This window comes from Giraffa tippelskirchi, chromosome 11, assembly GCF_054371585.1.
Source record: "Giraffa tippelskirchi isolate mGirTip1 chromosome 11, T2T-mGirTip1v1.2.pri, whole genome shotgun sequence".
NCBI lineage: Eukaryota > Metazoa > Chordata > Mammalia > Artiodactyla > Giraffidae > Giraffa > Giraffa tippelskirchi.
Window position 1 is genome coordinate 930,783 of NC_137285.1, and position 18,439 is coordinate 949,221.

Consider the following 18,439-nt stretch of genomic DNA (forward strand, 5'->3'; position numbering starts at 1 on the left):
TAGATTTCCCATTACTTCAGTCACTAGTTGTCACTGAATCTCAGGCAACATTTATATTTTTGTAGAGCGACTCTGCTATTCATTATGTAGTGTTTTCTGTGGGACCAAGGGTGGTTCACTGCTGTTTCTCCAAGCCAGACTTAGAACGCTGCCTTCCATACAAAATCACACTAATACTTAAGTGGCTACTTCAACTGTGTTTAGTGTCACAGTGAAACGTCTGCCCAGAGAAGAGCATCCTGAATGTGAAGCCAAGTCCCAGAATGTCCCACTTTAGACCCGAGATCACCAGGCTAAGTGCCTCGCCACGCCTGGGCTTGTTAACCCCGCACCCTGTTCCTCGTTGACTCCTTTTTCACAACTGATGTGCGTTAGATAAAGCGCTGGATCCTGCGTCGGAGCCCTGACGAGTCCCTTCGGTGTGCTGGGAGTTGCCACCTCCAGGGTCTTTGTAGATTGAAACTGAGGACAGGCAGCGGCCGTGTGTGGGTCTCCGTTTTCCCATTTGAAAGCCCAAGCTCGCCTCTGACCACGCCCATGTTGTTGCACCCACCTGGCCTCTGTCAGCCCCACTTCAAGACACCTTGACACGGACCATCTGAGGGTGTACGACTCACACATGTAAAGTGACTCTCAGAAAGGGGTAAAGCGTGTCTGTAACAGGTTTCACCAATCTGGAAAGATCCGCGAAATTAAACCTTCCGTAGATGTTTGCAGGCCTCTGAGGTTAGGTTATAGGTTGGGGTTGAAAGCTTTTTTTCGCCCTGCTACACGGCATGGGGGCTCTTAGTCCCTGGGTCAGATATCAAGCCTTGGCCCCCCGCGTTAAACCGCAGCGTCTGGGCCCCCGGACACCGGGAAAGTCTTTTCTCCTCCTTCCGCTCTTCTTGGTGTGAGGAAGTTTCCTTCCAGTCCCCTTAGTTTGACCCTTGGAAGGCAAGGCTGCCATCCGAGGCATTCTCAGCTGGGCAGCACTGTGGGGGCAGCCGGGCACTGTGCCCAGGCTTCCCGTTCTGGCCGAGCCTGTGAGCCAGAGGGGAGGCCGGTCTGTGGGGAGGTACAGGAGGTCACACTGCTGTCCCCACGGAAGACAGTTCTCCCTTGATGGATGGGGATGAATCCTCACTTGTCAGTCTGAGTGTGACTTCAGCATGTGTTAACAACCGTTTGCTCAGGGGTGCACCATTTTCGTGGAATCTTTTTCCATGTTTGTATTAGGTTTTCTCATTATAAAAGGGTGTATGTGGCAAAATACTAAATTCATGCAGAAGGCCGAAAAGCTTACGTTCTCGTCACAAAGTGAAAACGTAGGATATTAAACACTGGCAGATACTGCCAAAAAATACAGTTCCCGTTCCTACAGGGGGTCATCTAAAGTGGGTCCGTGGCCCCCATTTTTAAAAACAAGCGACCATTTCTGAGGCCACTCGCCAGACTTCACCGTGTTCTCCTTCCCGGCAGGTGGGCATCAACTACCAGCCCCCCACGGTGGTCCCGGGGGGAGACCTGGCCAAGGTGCAGCGGGCCGTGTGCATGCTGAGCAACACCACGGCCATCGCCGAGGCCTGGGCCCGCCTGGACCACAAGTTCGACCTCATGTACGCCAAGCGCGCCTTCGTGCACTGGTACGTGGGGGAGGGCATGGAGGAGGGGGAGTTCTCGGAGGCCCGGGAGGACCTGGCGGCGCTGGAGAAGGATTACGAGGAGGTGGGCGTGGACTCGGTGGAGGCGGAGGCCGAGGAAGGGGAGGAGTACTGAAGGGGACGCCGCAGCCCCGCACCCGTTCCCCTGACGGTCCCGTCACGGATATGTTTCCCTATTAAAGTTTTTGTGTTGAGCATCATCTGTGTGTGCTGCACTTGGGCCCAACTCCCCGCCAGATACCCGCCTTTCCAAGCGCGCCTAGGGGAGAACCGTGTTCCTCCCCGACGGTAGAGGTGCGGCAGTCCGGCTATGCCGAGCATCGCCTGCCGCGTTCACCGAAAAGGGCTCGGGGGGGCGGAACCGGGGCGCGCGCTCCTCGGGGGCAGGAAGCGGACCAGAGCGGGTTTTCGGATCGCTGGTGGCTGCCAGCGGGTCCCGCCGCCGTCGCCCCGCGTGAACCCGCCATCCGAGGAGCGGCGCCCAGGGCAAACGCCTCTCCCGGGGGAAGCGTGCGCGCCGGCTGTGACGTCACCGCCCCGATCCGGGCGGCCTGGTCGAGCCCAGTTGCCCCTTCCCGCCGCTTCCGGGACCCGCCCCTCAGTGCGCAACGAGCGCTTCCGCGTCTCTATGGTACCGACTTCCGCGGCGAGCCAAACCTCGCGAGACCCCGGCGGCGCCGCAATGGCGAGACAGTGAGTGCCGCAGACAAGAGTCGGAAGAGCGGGCTGGGGCGGGACTCGGCGAGGTCGGGCGGGGGAGACTTGCCAGGCCGGGGCCGCCTGGAGCCGGGTGGCGGCCTGGGCCCCGGCCGCCGCCGAGACCGAGCTCCCGCCTCTGCCCCAGATGCCGCGTCACTGCTCCGCCGCCGGCTGCTGCACACGGGACACTCGCGAGACGCGCAACCGCGGCATCTCTTTCCACAGGTCAGCTCGCGTGTGCGCCGGCGCGCGGAGGGCCCCTTGCGCATGCGCCCGTCCCGCCACCGCGCACGCGCTTACGCGCCGGGGGCGGGGCTCGGGTGGGGCCAGAGCGGGCGGGGTCGGCCGGCGGCCTCTTGCTTCGGCGGCGTCTCCGCGGCGCGAGGATGCCGAGTGTTTCACTCTGGGGGCTTCAGCTTCCTGGTCTGCGCGCGGGCAGGGTGCCCCCGAGGTCCGCGGGTAGTATGAGCCCGGCCGCACCCTCCCATCGCGCTCACGGCCTCGCGGCCCCGCAGGCTTCCCAAGAAGGACAACCCGAGGCGGGGTTTGTGGCTGGCCAACTGCCAGCGGCTGGACCCCAGCGGGCAGGGCCTGTGGGACCCGGCGTCCGAGTACATCTACTTCTGCTCCAAGCACTTCGAGGAGAACTGCTTTGAGTTGGTGGGAATCAGGTGAGCCTCCTGGCAGCCGGCAGTCGGGTGGGTGGCCGCTGGAGAGGCCCGCGGAGCAGCAGCCCTGGTGCTTCCCACCTCGGAACCTCACCTGCCGCTCCAGACGCTCCTGGGCAGTGCGACCCTAGCCCCACTTGTGCCACACTGGTCATGGCCGGAGCCCGCTCCCTGCAACCCCAGCCCTCCCAGCAAAGGCACGGAAGAGATCCATCCTTCTTCCTGGTCCCCCGGTGTTGGTGGAGCCCTTAACTTGGGAAAATCCCTGAACTCGTTGTTGGCACGCTGCCTCCCATTTCCCACAGAGCCAAGGTGGCAGCCTGCTCTGCGGCTGCAGGTCGCCTGGGGTGGCAGGGCTCTGTTCCATCTCATCCAGATCACTTTCCCCACAGTGGGTATCACAGGCTGAAGGAGGGAGCGGTTCCCACTATATTTGAGTCTTTTTCGAAGTTGCGCCGGACCAAGACCAAGGGGCACACTTACCCGCCCGGCCCTCCCGACGTCAGCCGGCTCCGGCGATGCAGAAAGCGGTACGTGCTGCCCCACTGTGTGCAGCCCCCTAGGGACCGGACTTCAGGGTGCCAGCCAGCACCCTTACTGGACAAGGCTGGGAGCCTGTAGAACGGGCTCAGGGTTGGGGGTTAGGGGAGCCCTGAGCCTGGCCCGGCGTGTCAGTCTCTCCATCTCTTCTCAGCTGCTCTGAGGGCCGAGGGCCCACCACTCCGTTTTCCCTGCCTCCACCTGCCGACGTTGCGTGCTTTCCTGTGGAAGAGGCCTCGGCACCTGCTGCCTTGCCTGCCTCCCCGGCCGGGAGGCTGGAGCCTGGCCTCAGCAGCCCTTTCTCCGACCTCCTGGGGCCCGTGGGCGCCCAGGCAGATGAAGCAGGCTGCAGCACCCAGCCCTCCCCCGAGCGCCAGCCGTCCCCCCTGGAGCCGCGGCCCGTCTCGCCCTCGGCCTACATGCTGCGCCTCCCACCGCCCGCCGGCGCCTACATCCAGAACGAGCACAGCTACCAGGTGGGCAGTGCCTTGCTGTGGAAGCGGCGGGCCGAGGCCGCCCTCGATGCCCTGGACAAGGCCCAGCGCCAGCTGCAGGCCTGCAAGCGGCGGGAGCAGCGGCTGCGGCTGCGGCTGACCAAGCTGCAGCAGGAGCGGGCGCGGGAGAAGCGGGCCCAGGCCGACGCCCGGCAGACCCTGAAGGAGCACGTGCAGGACTTTGCCATGCAGCTGAGCAGCAGCATGGCCTGAGGGGCCGTCCAGCAGCGCTCGGCGCGGCCTGAGAATCCACCTGGAGAGGGAGCTGCCCTGAGCTGTTTCCACCGCAATAAAGAGGATCCCAGCAAGAAGCCCTGCTCTCTGGCTCAGCTGAGGGCTGGGGCCCCGCCCCCGGTAGCGGGTCCATCTCCCCCAACTGGCTGTAGCCCCCCAGAGGGCTCGGCCCTGCAGTCATGGTGGTCCCCAAGCCCCCAGGCCGGCCGAGGTCCACCTTACTGGGGCCATTGCTTAACTTGCTGTGCCTCCAGGTGAGCACCCCTCACCTAAGGTCATCCACCGGCCCACAACACCCGGGGCAGGCTGGAGGGGTGGCAGGCCGTGTTTACCCTGGGGGTGCAACCTGAGGCAGGAAACGAACTTTAAGGCTCAGACGAGAGAGACTGTTTTTCCCTCAGTGGCTTCCTGGCTGCCTGGGCACAAGAGCTGTTGTTCCCAGAAAGGAGGCAGAATGGTGCCTTACCCACTGGGATGGACTCGGGACAGAGGACCTGGTGGCCCAGCCCCACCCAGGCAGGAGCATCCAGGCAGCCGCATCCAGGCAGCCCAAGAGTAAGGCAGCCAGCAAGGGGCCGGAAGGGAGAGGTCAGAGGCCCCCTTCATTCCTCCCACAGCCTTCCCTGTGGGGCTGGGGGTGGGGAGCAGCTGGAGTGAACAGAGCCACGCGAGGCTGGCGTGGTCTGAGCCCTCGGTAGGACTGGGGCTGGAGCCAAAGCAGGGACTGCTCGGCAAGCTGTGCGTGCAGGTAGCACTGCTGTGGCTTTAATGGAAGCAGGCCTATTGACAATAAATAGTCGGGAACAGGCAAGGACCTGGGATATCTCTGACTTCATTCTGGGGCACCCAGGACCCTGATGTGCCCCTGGGCTGGTGGATGCCCGGCCCAGTCTGGAGGTGCTGACCCCTCCGGCTGGGAGCTGAGCTCAGAGGCCTTCACACCTCACAATTCATGTGGAGTTGGACTCCAGCTGCCCAAGCTCTGGGGGGCAGGACAGGACCCTTACTTAACACCGGCCTTGACGAGGGTCAGGGCTGCTGTGCGGCCCACATCAAGGCGTCTTGGCAACATGACCCAGTGGCGGGAGGCACAGGCCATGCTGGGTCCCTGCAGGACGGTGGGGGACCCAAAGCCAGCTCCCTGATGGGCTCCTCTGCCCCTCTGGGCCCTGGCCAGACCCTTCCTCTGGTGATATCCTCACCATTGAGCCCTAGCATCCCACCCTGGGAGAGGGTGCAAGCCAGAGACCTGCTTCACTGTCTGCTTCCTGGGGGATGTGTGTCCTCAGCAAGGAGATGGGGTGTTTGGGACCCCCTGTGTCCGCTCAGCTCCCTTTGGGAGGCTCTGGGCACTTGACCCCTCAGCTGCAGGTCCAAGTGTGACCAGCACAGCCTGCAGCGGGCGGGGTGGGGTGGGGAGGGGCGGGGCAGGACCGCTCGGGCCCTCATATGTCAGCCCCCAGCTCTGCGCACTGCTTGTCTGAGATGTGGGAGGCCAGTGAGTCGATGATGTCCAGCAGCAGCTGCTGGCTCAGCGAGCGCAGCGTGGGCAGCTTGGAAACCTGCAGGGGCAAACGGAGGCCAGGGGTGGAACCAGGTTCTCTCTTCTGCCCGGGCCAGGTGACCGCAGTCTTCTGGGGGCAAGGAGCAGCCAGTGGGTGGACCTCTCCGTCTGGTTATACCCAGGGCCCGCTGCTGCAGGGGACCAGGCTCCAGCTTCCCGCACCCCACCCAGGCCTGGCTACCGACAAGGGGACGCGCCCTGCAGTCAGGGCAGGAGCCCTGACCTTGGTGAACTGGTGCACAATGATGTGCAGGCAGTGCCGCTTCATGTCCAGGGCCTGCGTCTTGTCCGCCGCCTCCAGGATCTGCAATAGCAGGTTCCGTGAGGCGCTGCCCCTGCCCGCCCGACCCCCACCCCCGGCACCGCTCAGATGCGGAGGGCCAGGCCCAGGGCTGCCACCTGGAGCACGTTCTGCACGGTCACATTCATCTCCAGGTTCTGCTTACAGTACGCCTGCAGCCGGTTGTTGTAAAAGCCGTAGTAGTAGGGCGCGGAGAACAGGTAGCTGGGGGCTGGTTAAGGAGCTGCCGGCCAAGCGAGCCTACCGCCTCTCTGCTGCCCCCCACCACCCCGCCCCGGGGAGGGCCACCCTGAGCCTGGGCTGCCGCCACCTCAGGACATCACCAGGACACCGGGCTCCCATCCAGGCAGGCAGACCTGCCCTCCTCCTGGGCTCTGAACCACTTGGGGGTCCAGGGCCCAATTCAGGATCCAAAGAACACCCCAGGCTCCTCTCCCAAGGAAAGTCCCCCACGTGCCTGCAGAACCATCCTCGCCCTCCCGTGCTCCAACCAGCACAGAGCAGATGTCCGGCTGTGGAATCCCCCCATCCCTCCTGGCTGCAGACCCCTCTGAGCTGGATTGACTGCTCTAGAGAACTCAGGGGAGATGGGACCACCAGGAATCCTTGGGAAACCGCCCGGCCAGGCAGGGCCAGTGGGGTCCAAAGCTGCCTGGGAGTGACCAGGAACCCTGAGGCTAGGATGCAGTGAGTCCTCGGGCGGCATGTTGACCTCGCCGTAGTAGATGTAGCGCAGCATGGACTCGAAGGCCTGCCTGCTGGGCACCATCTCCCCGATGGAGATGTTCACCTGGCCATCCTCGGGCATGAAGGACCGGAACATGGCCTCGAAGTAGCTGCAGACGGCACGTCAGCCCTCAGCAAGGCAGCCAGCGCCCGACCCCGAGCCCAGGTGCCACACCCCACCCACCTGGAGCGGGCGGCCAGGATGGCCTTGTGGGCTGGCCGCGGATGCCCGTCCAGCAGGAGAGTGATGTCACAGAACTCCGCACCCGCGCCCTCCAGGTATGCCTTCATGTCCTGAATCAGAGACGTGCCTGGGGGCGTGGAGGGAGCCTGCGCTGGAGGGCTGCTCCTGACTTGGGGCTTGAGGCCCGGCCCTGTGCATCTGGCATGTGGCCCCCTGAACAAGTGCCTCCCCCAGTCAGAGGCCCCGCTCTGGCCCCCACCCTGCAGCCCGACCTCCTCTCTGACTCGGCCCCTGGAGCCCTCCCCAGCCCCCGTGCCGGGGCCAGGGGGTGAAGGAGCCTAAGGTCCCTTCCCTGCTGAGTGGGGACGGGACAGGGAGGCACCGAGCATCTGCGGGCCATGCCCACCCTCAGCAGGCCCCAGACCCGGGCGCACCTGGAAGAGCAGCTGGCGCACTAATGACAGGCCCTTAGGCCTGGCGCCACAGCCGCCAGGGAGGGCCCGGGTGCCCCCAGGAATGCCCCGGAGGTGCAGCCCTGGCGCCCAGCCCACTTGGCGGGCTCCGCCTTGCCCGAGCATAAGCCGCCTGCGATTGGACCCTGTGCCCAAGGTGCCCTCCGCTCTCGGGGAAGAGGCAGGCTCCCTACCGATGTCCACCGGCTGGTCGGTGGGGGCGCGGGGCGGCGGCTGCTGCTTCCGCCGCACAATCTCCACGATCAGCGGGGAGGAGAGGCGCTCGAATTCCTTCATCATGATCACCTGGTTGAAGTGCGACTCCTTCACCACGAAGTTCAGGCAGTGCTCCTGCGCACACAGGCGGTGGGCGCAGGGTCAGGCTCCCCGGGCGGGGCCGCAGCGGGGGGCGGGGGTGGGGGCCGCCGGGGGCCCCCCGCCGGCACCTTGAGCTGGCCCAGCTGCAGCCGGGCGGCGCTCTCGCACACCACCAGCACGTTCTGCAGGTCCACCGAGGCCTCGATGTACTGGCGACACAGCTGCTCCAGGCGGCAGAGCTGGAAGCCCAGCGCCAGCTTGTACACATCCATGATGAGCAGCACGTCCTCCACGTGACCTGCGCCCCCAGAGCCCCTGAGCCTCGGCCGCGCGGGGGCCGGGACCCTGGCGGCCGCAGGCCGACCCCGCCCCACCCTGGGGCCCGCCCGCCGCGCCGACCTTTCCGCGGGTACTGGATCTTGTCGGTGTAGAGAAACTGCATGAGCACCTCGAACGGCCGCGCCTCCGCCTCGCGGATGGCCACGCGCAGCAGGGCTGGCCGGGCCGCTCCCGCGGCAGCCGCGGGGCCCTCCCTGGGCGCCGGGGCCGCCTCCTCCTCCAGTTTCTGTGTGTGGCAGAGGAAGCGGGGCTCAGGGCGCCGCGGAAGCGGCGGGCGGGCCGGGGCAGGGGCGGCGCGGGGCGCGCGCGGCCTCACCCGCGCCTGCGCGATCTTCCTGCGGAGCCAGCGGCTGCGCGCCGTGACGATGGCCACGTGGCCCTGCACGCGCTCCTCCTTCTGCGGGGAGAGGCACGGCTCGGTGGAGGGCGGGGGCCCGGGGCAGGGGCCGCCGGCGGGCACGGGGCGGGGAGGGCACCCACCTCGCCCAGCACGAATTCCACGTCGCAGAACTGGCGGCTCTCCCACAGCCGCCCGTAGTCCTCGTGCAGCGTGCACTTGGGGTAACAGGAGAACTGCGGGCAGAGACCCCGCTGCTGGACGGCGCGGCGCGTGGGCACGGCGGACCGCTCAGCGGGGGCCGGCCGGCCCCTCTCCCCGCGGCGCCCACGAACCCCCCACCCCCGCCCCGGCCTCGGTTTCCAGGGTCTCCGCGGCAGGCCGCCCCACCTGGAACCTATACATCTCCCCGCTTCGGATGTTGTTGTCCACTGTGCCCCCGAAGATGTACATGGCGTCTGAGATGACGGCGGCCGCGTGGAAGAGTCTTCCGCTGGGCAGCTGGGCGGGGAGGGGTGAGTCGACAGAGGGGACGGGGCAGGTTGGGGGTGTCCGGCGGTGGGGCTGGCTGAGGCCCCGTGCCGGCCGGGCTGTAAGTAAGGGCGGCACCCGTGGCCTGGAAGGGGAGGCGGTTCACAGGACAGGAGACCCCCCCCCAAGAAAAATCACGTGTTGGGGGAGCTGGAGCCTGTGTGCGCAAGAGGGAGGGATAAACCTTGTGGCCCCACAGGGCGCCATAGGCGCCGGGTGCCACGTGCTGCACCCCTGTGGCCCGGCCAGGGGGCATGGGCTCCGGGTCTCCCCTCACGTGCTGCGTGACCCCCGAGCCTCAGCCTCCTGATCACACGACCAGCTCCAGGGCATGAGGGATGGTGGCAGGCGGGTGCCGGGCCTCACCTCCGAGGCGGGCAGGGAGGGCTGCCTGGAGGTGGTGCTACCGAAGTCAAGGCCGAACACGTCCCGGGACTTCTTGCAGCCGGCCCGCTCCTCGGAACCGGGGGCAGGCACCTCCTCGGAAGCGGATGCTCGCTCTGGCATCTCGGCCCCGCCGACCTGGGGACGACAGGCACGCGCAGGGCCCCTCAGCCAGAGCTGGGCAGGCGGCGGGAGGCCACTGCTAGCCCCGCCCAGGGTCCGGATGGGTGCTGTGGCCACAGCGTGGGTGTAGGGGGGGGCCGGACGGGGGCTCCCCCAGCTCGGCCGAGACGGGATCCAGGTCTCGTTCGCGGGAACATGCCCGGCTCGGCACACGCACAGCGCTGTGGCGGGATAACCCGCGGGTGCTAAGTGCAGGGCAGGGGCCAGGCTGTATCGGGGGCCGAGGGCCCTGGGCCTCCCAGCCTCGCTCCTGCTGGCCATCTGCAGCTCCCGCCTCTGGCCCCGACCACCGTGGGCCAGCACGCTGACCTCGCTCTCCGAGCTGGGCTGGATGACCTCCCAGGTCTGGAAGTCCACATCGTAGCAGTGCAGCTCGTTGGGGAGGGTGTTGTCAGCCGCGCCCCCGAACACATAGAGGTGGCGGTCAAAGGCCACCATGGTGTGCCCGTAGCGCCGCTGCGGGGGCGGCGGGGAGCCCCGGAGCAAGTGCTCGGTGGGGATGCGTGTCCACCTGCGAGGTGCAGTCACACTGCGGGTGACCACCCACGGGCCGGGGCTCCCGCTGCCCTCGGCCTCTGCCTGGGCGCTGAGCCCCCCCACCCCAGTCCACCCTGGCACCAGCCCTGTGTGGCCCCTCCAGGACCACCGTGGGGTCCGTCTCAGCCTCACTCCCTGCCCAGGGAGCAGGCAGCAGTGGAGGGCGGGGGGGCGGCTGCCTTCACACTGGGCCCGGGAGGAGGGCCATCCAGGCTGCGTTAGGGCCCTGCGCCAAGGAGGCCAGCTGCGTGCGGGGCTGCAGGGGCAGCCCCCGGGCACCGGTGTGGAGCGCTGACGCGGGCCCCGCCCACAGGGCACTCACGTCTGGTCCTTGAACTCGAACTGGAAGAGGTTGTTGGTTATCTTGGCCCCGCTCTGGCCCGAGAAGACGAACATCCTGTCCCTGCACACGGCCGCAGGGAAGTTGCAGCAGGAGGGCGGGATCTCGCCGCTCTGGGCCACCTGCGCGGTGGGGAGGCTGCTCAGCCCCGCGCCTGGCCTGGGCCACTGACCCGGGACTACACTCACCCCTGATAAGGGGTCACGGTCCACGTTAGCGCAACAGCTTAAAGCCCCCATGTGAATGGGCCCAGGGTGAACAGTTGGGGTGAAGCCCTCACGACGGGAGGCAAGGCAGCGGGCGGACAGACCGCCCAGGACCCCAACAGCAGTCACCCCCACTGTGTTTGAGGAAGGATGCATCATCCCCAACTATGGCAGTCACGGCCGTGGTCGCTCGGCCTGGCCAAGGCCCGGAGCAAGGCGGCCTCCCCGCCCTGGGCCCCTCACCTCCTCCCAGCACGTGAGCTCCCGGTCCTGGAGGCCAATGGTCCACATGTCGTTCAACCTGCATCAGGACAGAGCGGGTGGGACCCTGCAGCTGGGCTGGCGGTCAGGGTGGGCCTCTGCCCGGCCGGGACAGAAGGCTCCCGGAAGGAATCTGGCCAGGGAACTCCGGAGCAGCCTCGGGGTGGGGGCTTCGGCAGGGGGCTGCCCTGAGTCCCTGCGGGGCCACCACGAAGCCTGCGGCACTCGGGGCTTCCGGAACTGGCTGAGGTCCTGGGGACTGAGCGCTTGGTGTTTTTGGAATCAGAACCCAGGGAAGTCAGCGTTCCACAACAGGAAGAAGGAGCCTGCTTCCCCTGCCCTGAGCTCCGAGGACACCAGCTGTGGCCCTGAGCATCCTTGGCCAGCAGCCCCGACGTAGGGGGCCCACCACGCCTTCAGTTGCCCCGGGTTGAGGGGCGCCAGAGCGCCTGTCCCCCGTGGGGGTCCAGCGGGGGCTCCCCTCAGCGGCCTTCCCCCTGCCCGCCTTCCTGTTCCCCCAGCCCCATCCACACACCCACCCTCCGGAGAAACCCCAGCTCGCACCCCCTCCTTGGGGCAGGAGGGCGGTTGTGTGCCCTGTGCACTTCCAGGCCGCCACCTACCTGGCGTTGCCATCGTAGCCCGCGAAGATCCACAGTTTGTCGCTGTACACCGTGGCGCCATGGGCCGACCTGGCGACTGGCAGCCTGGGGCGAGGGGAGGGCAGGGCTGGGAGGCAGCCTGGGCGGAGCTGAGCCACAGTAGCCCGGGTCCCAGCCCTGTGAGCCCCACACCCGCCCACCCGGGCTCTGGGAATTAGGGCCCTGGCAGAGGATGAGCCCGCGGGGCCAGGGCACTGGATGAGGAGTCACACCCCCGCTGGGCACCGAGGGGATGCCTGTGAAACAGGGCCAGAGAAGAGCCACCCGCAGAACACTGGGTCCCCCTACCCTCTGGAAGCATCCAGGGGAGCTAAGAGCCAGGGATGCGCAAACAGGACCAGCTAGCAGGTAACACTGACCCCCAACTCTGGCCACTGCGTGCCCTCTCTCAGATTGCAGGCTCCTCCTCTGCTTTTAAAGTCTTTATTGGATTTATCACAACACTGCTTCCACTTCATGCTTCCATCCTTTGGCTGAGGCAAGTGGGATCAAAGCACCCTGACCAGGCTTTGAACCCACACCCCCTGCCTTGGAAGGCAAAGTCTTAACCCCTGGGCCGTCCCAGAAGGCCCCTCATCTGTACTCCTACAGGGGCCAGTCCAGGCCCACCGCCCCCCAAGACCCAGCCTGGCAGCCCGCACAGCCCCAAAGGGCTCAGCACAGTCTCACCGTCCTTCAATTTTCCACTCTGTCCACTGGCCAGTTGCAAACTTGTATTCAAAGAGGTCGTTTTTGTTCTTCAGGTTAGAGTTGGAGTAAATGTCCCCAGTGTAGCCCCCTGTAAAGAGAGCAAGAAGCCCTCACAGGCCAAGGTGTCCGTTCAGTCTGCACACCCAGGGGGCGGGGGCGGGCCTCGGTCAGCATGTCCCCCAGGACTCCTGCAGCCCATCAGCCCCTGCTCGAGGCTCTGGAGACAGCAGCCGGGCCGCAGAGGCAGACAGTCCCCCCGGAGATCAGGACGGTCGGGGGAGGTGCCCCCAAGAGGCCCCCAACCCAGCACAGGCGCTGGAGGACGGGGCACAGAGGGGCTGGCCCAGCACAGCCCGGGGCCGCGGCTCGACGGGAGGGGCCGCTCACCGAAGACGAACATGCTGCTCCCGTAGACCACGGCCGAGTGGTGGTAGCGGGGGGCCGGGGGGGTCCCGGTGGTGAAGGCCCTGGGGGGGGACGGGGGGCGGCAGATGTCAGCAGCGGGCAGCCCATCACCCCCAAACTGCCTTCTACTTTTGTGTTTTGAAAGTAATACCTGTCTCATTATAGAAGCCTTCAAAAAAAAACAAGGAAAAACCAAACCAAAGCGCTGAAACTTAACGTGTGATCCCTTTGCCAGAAACCACCGTCCACACCTTGAGGGCACACCCACCTTTCCCACAATTATGTCTCTGAGCAATTTTCTGTAATTTCTCTACGACCAACTCAATGAACATGAATTTGAGCAAACTCTGAGAGATGGTGGGCTTCCCTGGTGGCTCAGTGGTAAAGTATCCGCCTGCACCGCAGGAGCCCCAGGAGCCAGCTGCAGGAGACCCAGGTTCAATCCCGGGGTCATGAAGATGCCCTGGAGGAGGGGATGGCAACCCACTCCAGTCTTCTTGCCTGGAGAATCCCATGGACAGAGAAGCCTGGCAAACTACAGCCCATGGGGTCACAAAGAGTCAAACATGACTGAAGCGATGAAGCACAGACCCACATCAGGAGAGAGTGGAGGACGGGGAAGCCTGGCGTGCAGTCCATGGCATCGCAAAGACAGGACTGAGCAAATGGACAACACTTTTCTGTAGTGGGATCACATGGTAGGCATCCTGGCCACTCTGGAACCATACACCCCTGCGGCCCCAGGCTGAGCCGTGCTCTGCAGGGCAGGTGCCCATGCGACTTATTCACAGAATCACACCCATTTATACTGCTTTCCTGGGGCTGCTCCTTTTCAGACTTCTAACTGAAGCGATTTTTAACTAAGAATTCAAAGTCTTGAGAGGGATTTTCCAGTTCATCTGTGACTCTTTGACACATGTTATAATCAAGCGTGAGAGAAACAACACACAAACTGAAGTGACCCCACCGCCGCCCGGGGGTCCGGGGAGGGGTGCCGCTGCGAGTCCCGGGCCCGGACACCCTGCTGTCAAAGGTGGGGGCGGTGAGACCCCCCGCGGAAGGCAGGGCCCGGAGCTGCTGCAGAGGCTGGCAGCAGGCACAGCTCAGGAGGAAGCCCAACACTTCCTAGTCCCAGGATCTTCTCCTCCTCTCAGCTGGGAGCTGCCCCCAGTCGGGCTGGACTGGAGCAGATGGGCACAAATATCCAGAGCTCAGAGAGGGCAAGTGTCTTGCCCAAGGCTACACAGCAGAGGAAGGAGCCAGGACCTGTGGGCTGCCCGCTGCCGGCCTGGGGTCTCCTGGAATGGGATGGGCCCCAGGGGAAGGGAGGGCGGGGGACAGCTGCTGTCAGCCCCTGGGCAGCTCCCCTGTAGCGGCGGAGACCATCCTGGAAGGACCCATCAGCTCACAGCCCCCAGTCGGCTCCCACAGCAGCCCCTGGCCTGGGAGGTGGACCTGGTGATGGAACAGCTCTCCTGAAGCAGAGTCTAAGGATCCACAACTGGATCAAATGGATCCCCTAAAATCACAGATTCGGAAAAACCAATCTCAGCTATAGACCGGAAAAGAAAGTCAGGAAGTAGAAAAAAAAGAGAAGGCAGCTGGGGGCCACTTAGAGAAGGACTGGGTGCGCTCATCAGCTCCTTGAAGCGTTGCTAGCTCCGCACGCGCGGGACCTGGCCGGGGGTTCTGTGTCTGGGGCCGGGGGACCGGCTGGGGCTCTGTGTCTGGGGCCGGGGGCTCCGTGTCTGGGGCCGGGGGACCGGCTGGGGCTCCGTGTCTGGGGCCGGGGCTCTGTGTCTGGGGCCGGGGGCTCCGTGTCTGGGGCCGGGGTTCCGTGTCTGGGGCCGGGGGCTCTGTGTCTGGGGGACCGGTCCGGGCCCTGCGCTGGGGCCGGGGTGCCTACCTGCACCAGGAGCAGTCTTTCACGTCGAAGCGCAGGAGGTCGTTGAGCATCGTCTTCCTGAAAGACAGAGGGAGCCGGGGGACGGACACTGAGCCTGGGGGGGCGGCAGCCGCTGGAGAGGCTCAGCCAGGGTTGGGCAACCAGCTGATGCCCCACGGACCAGAGAAGGGACCCCAAAGGGAGCTCCCTGCGGAGGCAGGGCCAGCCTGCCCGGGGTCAGGACGTGCGCCTGCTTTCGGGCACCCCCCGCCCCCTGCTCCAAAATCCCCACCCACGCTCCCACCCCCAGGCTGCTGCGAGTCAGGGAGGCCCCTCGCCTTCTCTCTCTTCCTGTCGCTCCTTATTGCAGAGCCAAGGTAATAACCACATTCAAGATACAATAAAGCACAAAGCAAATCCACGGGCCACCTAACAACACCCACACGTTACCCCCAGCCCTCATCAGGAAGAGGGGGAAGGGCGTCCACCCAACAAGAGCCCAGCACCCCCGCCCACGGGCCAGGCCTGTGCCCCTGCTCCCCACCCAGGAGACAGCCTGGGATGCCAAAGGGCCTGGGGCCACGCAGCCCGCAGGCGGAGGAGCAGAGGCCACTGAGGTCCCGCCCTGCTCCCATCTGCACCCCTCTCCATGGCAGGAGCCAGCTCTGCACTCGGCCTTTACAAAGTCACAACTCGAATGAGACAGGTCCCTGTTCTGTTTCTTAGTGTCACGTTGCAGAGAAAATGCTTCTGCTTCCGGTTACACAGCTGTCACTCAAAAGCTGTGTCCCGGGCACAGGGTGGGTGACTCATCACCCCCTGCCCTGCGCTGGCCACCAGGCCTTTTCTGGCTCAGGGGAGTCTCCTTCAGGCTGCAGTAAACCCCTGGGGAGGGATGCCTCCCCCGCATTTCATTCCTGCAAGCGACACACGTTTAGTGAGTTGTCAGTGCTGGGACACAGCTCCAGCCCCGGCCGAGGAGACAGATAACAAACATCTGGGTGCTCTGGGGGCCAGTGGAGCCCGTAAGAGGTGCAGAAGTGGAGGGGAGGCCGCCAGCTAGTCCGCTTGGTCCAAGGGGTGGCGGGGGAGGCTTCGATCCCCGAAGATTTAGGGGAGGGGCAGGAAGGGTGGGAAGCAGGGAACAGGCAGTGGGAGGGGCTGAGCAGTGGGAGGGGCTGAGCAGTGGGAGGGGCTGAGCAGTGGGAGGGTCCTCACAAGCAGTCAGGACACAGCAAGGCAGAGTGTCCAGTGCCGCACAGACAAAGGCGGGGGAGCTGTGGACACAGGCGTGCAGGGTCTCACACACTGCCGGAGGGCGTGCAACTTCCCCAGAGAGAGGGGACCATGCCAGGGTTATGAGCCAAAAAGGAATACTCTCCAACTGGCTGCGCATGGGCAGAGAGGCTGGAAGCTAGCGGTCATGTCCAGGAGACCCTTCTACCCAGTGCGCAGGCCCCACGGAGGGATCCTGTGGGACCACGGCAGCAGCCCGTCAGAGGCCAAGCTTGCCTGGGCTACAGGCCAGTCTGTGGTGGAGAGGGGTGGACAGGACCAAGGGCGCAATCGGCCTGTGCCCACAGCACCCTGCCCCACGGGGACACCTCTGTCCTGAGGCCCCCACAGCCCGGGGCTCACTGACCCTCAGGAGCACCCTGCAAAAGCAAGGCGGAGGCGCACCGCCTTAGACAGAGGAGACCTGGGTGCAGTGGAGGCTTGAAGCCACCTTCCCAAAGCCACCAAGCTGACCTGAACCGAGCCCCGTGTGTCCAGGAGCCCAACTTCAGCCCCACACCCCGCTGGCTCCCAATCCCCCAGAGCCCCAGGGGCCATCCCTGGGCTCCCCTGTGCACATCCGGGGTGGCCGCAGCAGGGAGGCCCAGCGGGCTCCAGGCAGCACAGCTCTGCCACACGGATGCCCCTGTTCCAGACTACTCCTCGTTGGCTTGGCTCACTTCTACTCATCTTTCAGGTCCTCAGCCCTTCCAGGGAGGCTGAGCAGACCGAATACCCCTCTCCTGGTGCCGAACAAGCCTGCTGGCCTGCTGCGCTGCACTTGGCGGGGACCCGCCCTTGCTAAGACAGCTCCGTCCCTCCAGGGAGATCCAGCTCCTGGAGGAAACAGGCCAGGTGCAGGACGTGGCCGCACAAACCAAGGGCTGCCTTGGCCGTTACTTCATGCAAGGAAGCCAGCCACCACGAAGCTGGAAACCGTCCGTGGGGTGGAGATGGGCCACCAAGAAAGGCTGTTTGCCAAGCTTGTGCACCACAACGTAGGGAAACCCTTGCGCAGGTGAGAAGTGTGGGAAGGCAGGAAATCTGTGTCCTCCGAACCTTGTCAGCCACCGGGGGAACGTGTGGCCGCGGCCCAGAGGGAGGCGTGGGGAAGGAGCAGCGCCTGGCCAGGGTGCCGGCCGGGGCGGATGTGTCGCCTTCAAGGCTGTGTCCACTCACACGGAAGGACAGGGCCAGTTCCGTGACCTGAGTGGGTGCTTCCCATTGCTGAGGGAGCCTCACGGATTCGGAAGCCTGGGCCCAGGGCGTAGCTAACACCTGGAAGGGTGGCACTGGAGCTGCAGAGACCAAGTCCCCACCACCCGGCTCCTCCCTTGGGACCCAGACTCACCCGTTGTCTCCACCAAACACATAGATGGCATCTTTATAGGCTACCACTGTGTGCTTGCTGCGCCTGGAGAGACAGAGGGGCCGGCGGCGGTCAGGACAGGACCCCCCGGGGGGCACCCGCCAACCTGACTCGGCGCGGGGGGGCTGCCACCGAAGTCGGATAACAACCCTCCTCCGCGAAGATCGCGGGAGACTCCCAAGTTCCACTCGCACCCCCAAAGGGCTCCGCGCGTGGGGACCCCTGACTCTTCCACCCCACTGCGGAGCCCCGGGGCTCCAGCCCCAGACCCACAAACACAACGTGGCCCTAGTCCGCAGCCCCGGCCACCCGGCTCGGGGACCCGCTCGGAAGCCCCTTCCCCTAAGCCTGAACACCACCCGCCCCCCCCCGCCCCCAAACTGTACCGCATCGGGCCCAGGACAGCGCGGCCCGGCCTCGCCCCCGCGTCCCGCCGGGGACCTGCTCGGACAGCCCCGTCCCGGGGACCCCCCACCCCGCCGTACCGGGCCCCCACGAACTCGTCGCAGGGCGGGAGGCGCCGCCAACGATGCACCGTCTCAAAGGGCCCGAAGTTGAGCGTCAGGTACTCGACGCTGTCAGAGCAGCTGTGATCAAAGTCCACGCTCGGGGCCACCTTGGACCGCGCGCCGCCGGCCAGCGCCCCGGCCCCGATCGGGCCGCCCGAGCCGCCCGGCCCCGCCATGCCGGGTCCTCGGCCGATGGGCCCCTGGGGCCGCGGGCCGCGCGACCGCCGCCCCGAGCCGCCTCCACGGAACTACATTTCCCGGCGAGCCCTGCGCCGGCTGGCGCTCCACACTTCCGGGTTCCGCCGTGCACTTCCGGCCGGCGCAGCCCGCACTCATGCGGCGAGCCTCGCATGGACTCTACCGGCGGGCCTGCCCGGCGAGCTCATGGTGGTCTCCCCAGAAATGTTTTCTGCGGCGCATGGGCGCGCAGTACCCCCCCCAACCCCCGCTCCATAGTGCGTGGCCCCGGCAGCAGCCCCCCGACCCCGGCCCCCTGTCCCCGGCGCGGCTCCCGGCATGCCCTGCGCGCGCGGCTCCGTCGAGATTGTCCGCCGCGCCCTGGATCCCGAAGGGAAGGGTTCCGGGCTCTCAGCGGCTCCCGCGGTCCCCGCCGCCGTCCCCTTCCTGCTGGGTCCCTGGCCTGGCCCCTGGGGGACCCGGCCCCCGCGTCTGCGCTCCGCTCGGCCTTCCTTCTCGTTGCGAG

The 18,439-nt window shown here is 65.8% G+C and overlaps 3 protein-coding genes and 1 long non-coding RNA gene across 7 annotated transcripts in view; 2 read left to right on the forward strand and 2 right to left on the reverse strand.

The window, feature by feature from the left end:
* Window positions 1–1,843, forward strand: part of LOC145526437 (tubulin alpha-3 chain) — a 5,760-nt gene extending 3,917 nt beyond the window's left edge. The window contains exon 5 of the mRNA XM_081541985.1: window positions 1,462–1,843. Coding sequence (XP_081398111.1) covers window positions 1,462–1,758 — 297 coding nt within the window. The 3' untranslated portion in view covers window positions 1,759–1,843. The remainder of the gene's footprint in view (window positions 1–1,461) is intronic.
* The window catches only part of LOC145526441 (uncharacterized), a 10,957-nt gene extending 8,376 nt beyond the window's left edge, over window positions 1–2,581 (reverse strand). Inside the window, exon 1 of the long non-coding RNA XR_014068895.1 lies at window positions 2,410–2,581. This is a non-coding gene — a long non-coding RNA (uncharacterized LOC145526441). The remainder of the gene's footprint in view (window positions 1–2,409) is intronic.
* Window positions 2,306–5,089, forward strand: THAP7 (THAP domain containing 7). 2 transcript variants are annotated; one of them, XM_081541994.1, is made up of 5 exons: window positions 2,306–2,336; window positions 2,488–2,567; window positions 2,858–3,013; window positions 3,403–3,540; window positions 3,705–5,089. In XM_081541994.1, exons 2-5 carry the CDS (start codon window positions 2,488–2,490, stop codon window positions 4,255–4,257), a joined length of 927 nt encoding a protein of 308 aa, XP_081398120.1. In that variant the 5' UTR covers window positions 2,306–2,336; the 3' UTR covers window positions 4,258–5,089. The 2 variants fall into 2 exon arrangements, with proteins under 2 accessions (XP_081398120.1, XP_081398121.1); XM_081541995.1 differs by having other exon boundaries at window positions 3,461–3,540.
* Window positions 5,022–17,988, reverse strand: LZTR1 (leucine zipper like post translational regulator 1). Of its 3 annotated transcripts, none has more exons than XM_081541980.1 (21): window positions 17,713–17,988; window positions 17,210–17,272; window positions 14,605–14,661; window positions 12,681–12,760; window positions 12,273–12,381; window positions 11,565–11,648; window positions 10,924–10,981; window positions 10,457–10,596; window positions 9,907–10,108; window positions 9,397–9,552; window positions 8,890–9,000; window positions 8,643–8,735; window positions 8,479–8,559; window positions 8,223–8,388; window positions 7,952–8,121; window positions 7,700–7,856; window positions 7,054–7,180; window positions 6,830–6,979; window positions 6,242–6,347; window positions 6,066–6,146; window positions 5,022–5,840 (listed from the first exon to the last, which is right to left on the reverse strand). In XM_081541980.1, the coding sequence occupies exons 1-21, from the start codon at window positions 17,910–17,912 to the stop codon at window positions 5,724–5,726; spliced, it is 2,508 nt and encodes an 835-aa protein (XP_081398106.1). In that variant the 5' UTR covers window positions 17,913–17,988; the 3' UTR covers window positions 5,022–5,723. The 3 variants fall into 3 exon arrangements, with proteins under 3 accessions (XP_081398106.1, XP_081398105.1, XP_081398107.1); XM_081541979.1 differs by having other exon boundaries at window positions 8,223–8,412; XM_081541981.1 differs by lacking the exon at window positions 8,479–8,559.
* Between the last annotated feature and the right edge of the window lie 451 nt (window positions 17,989–18,439).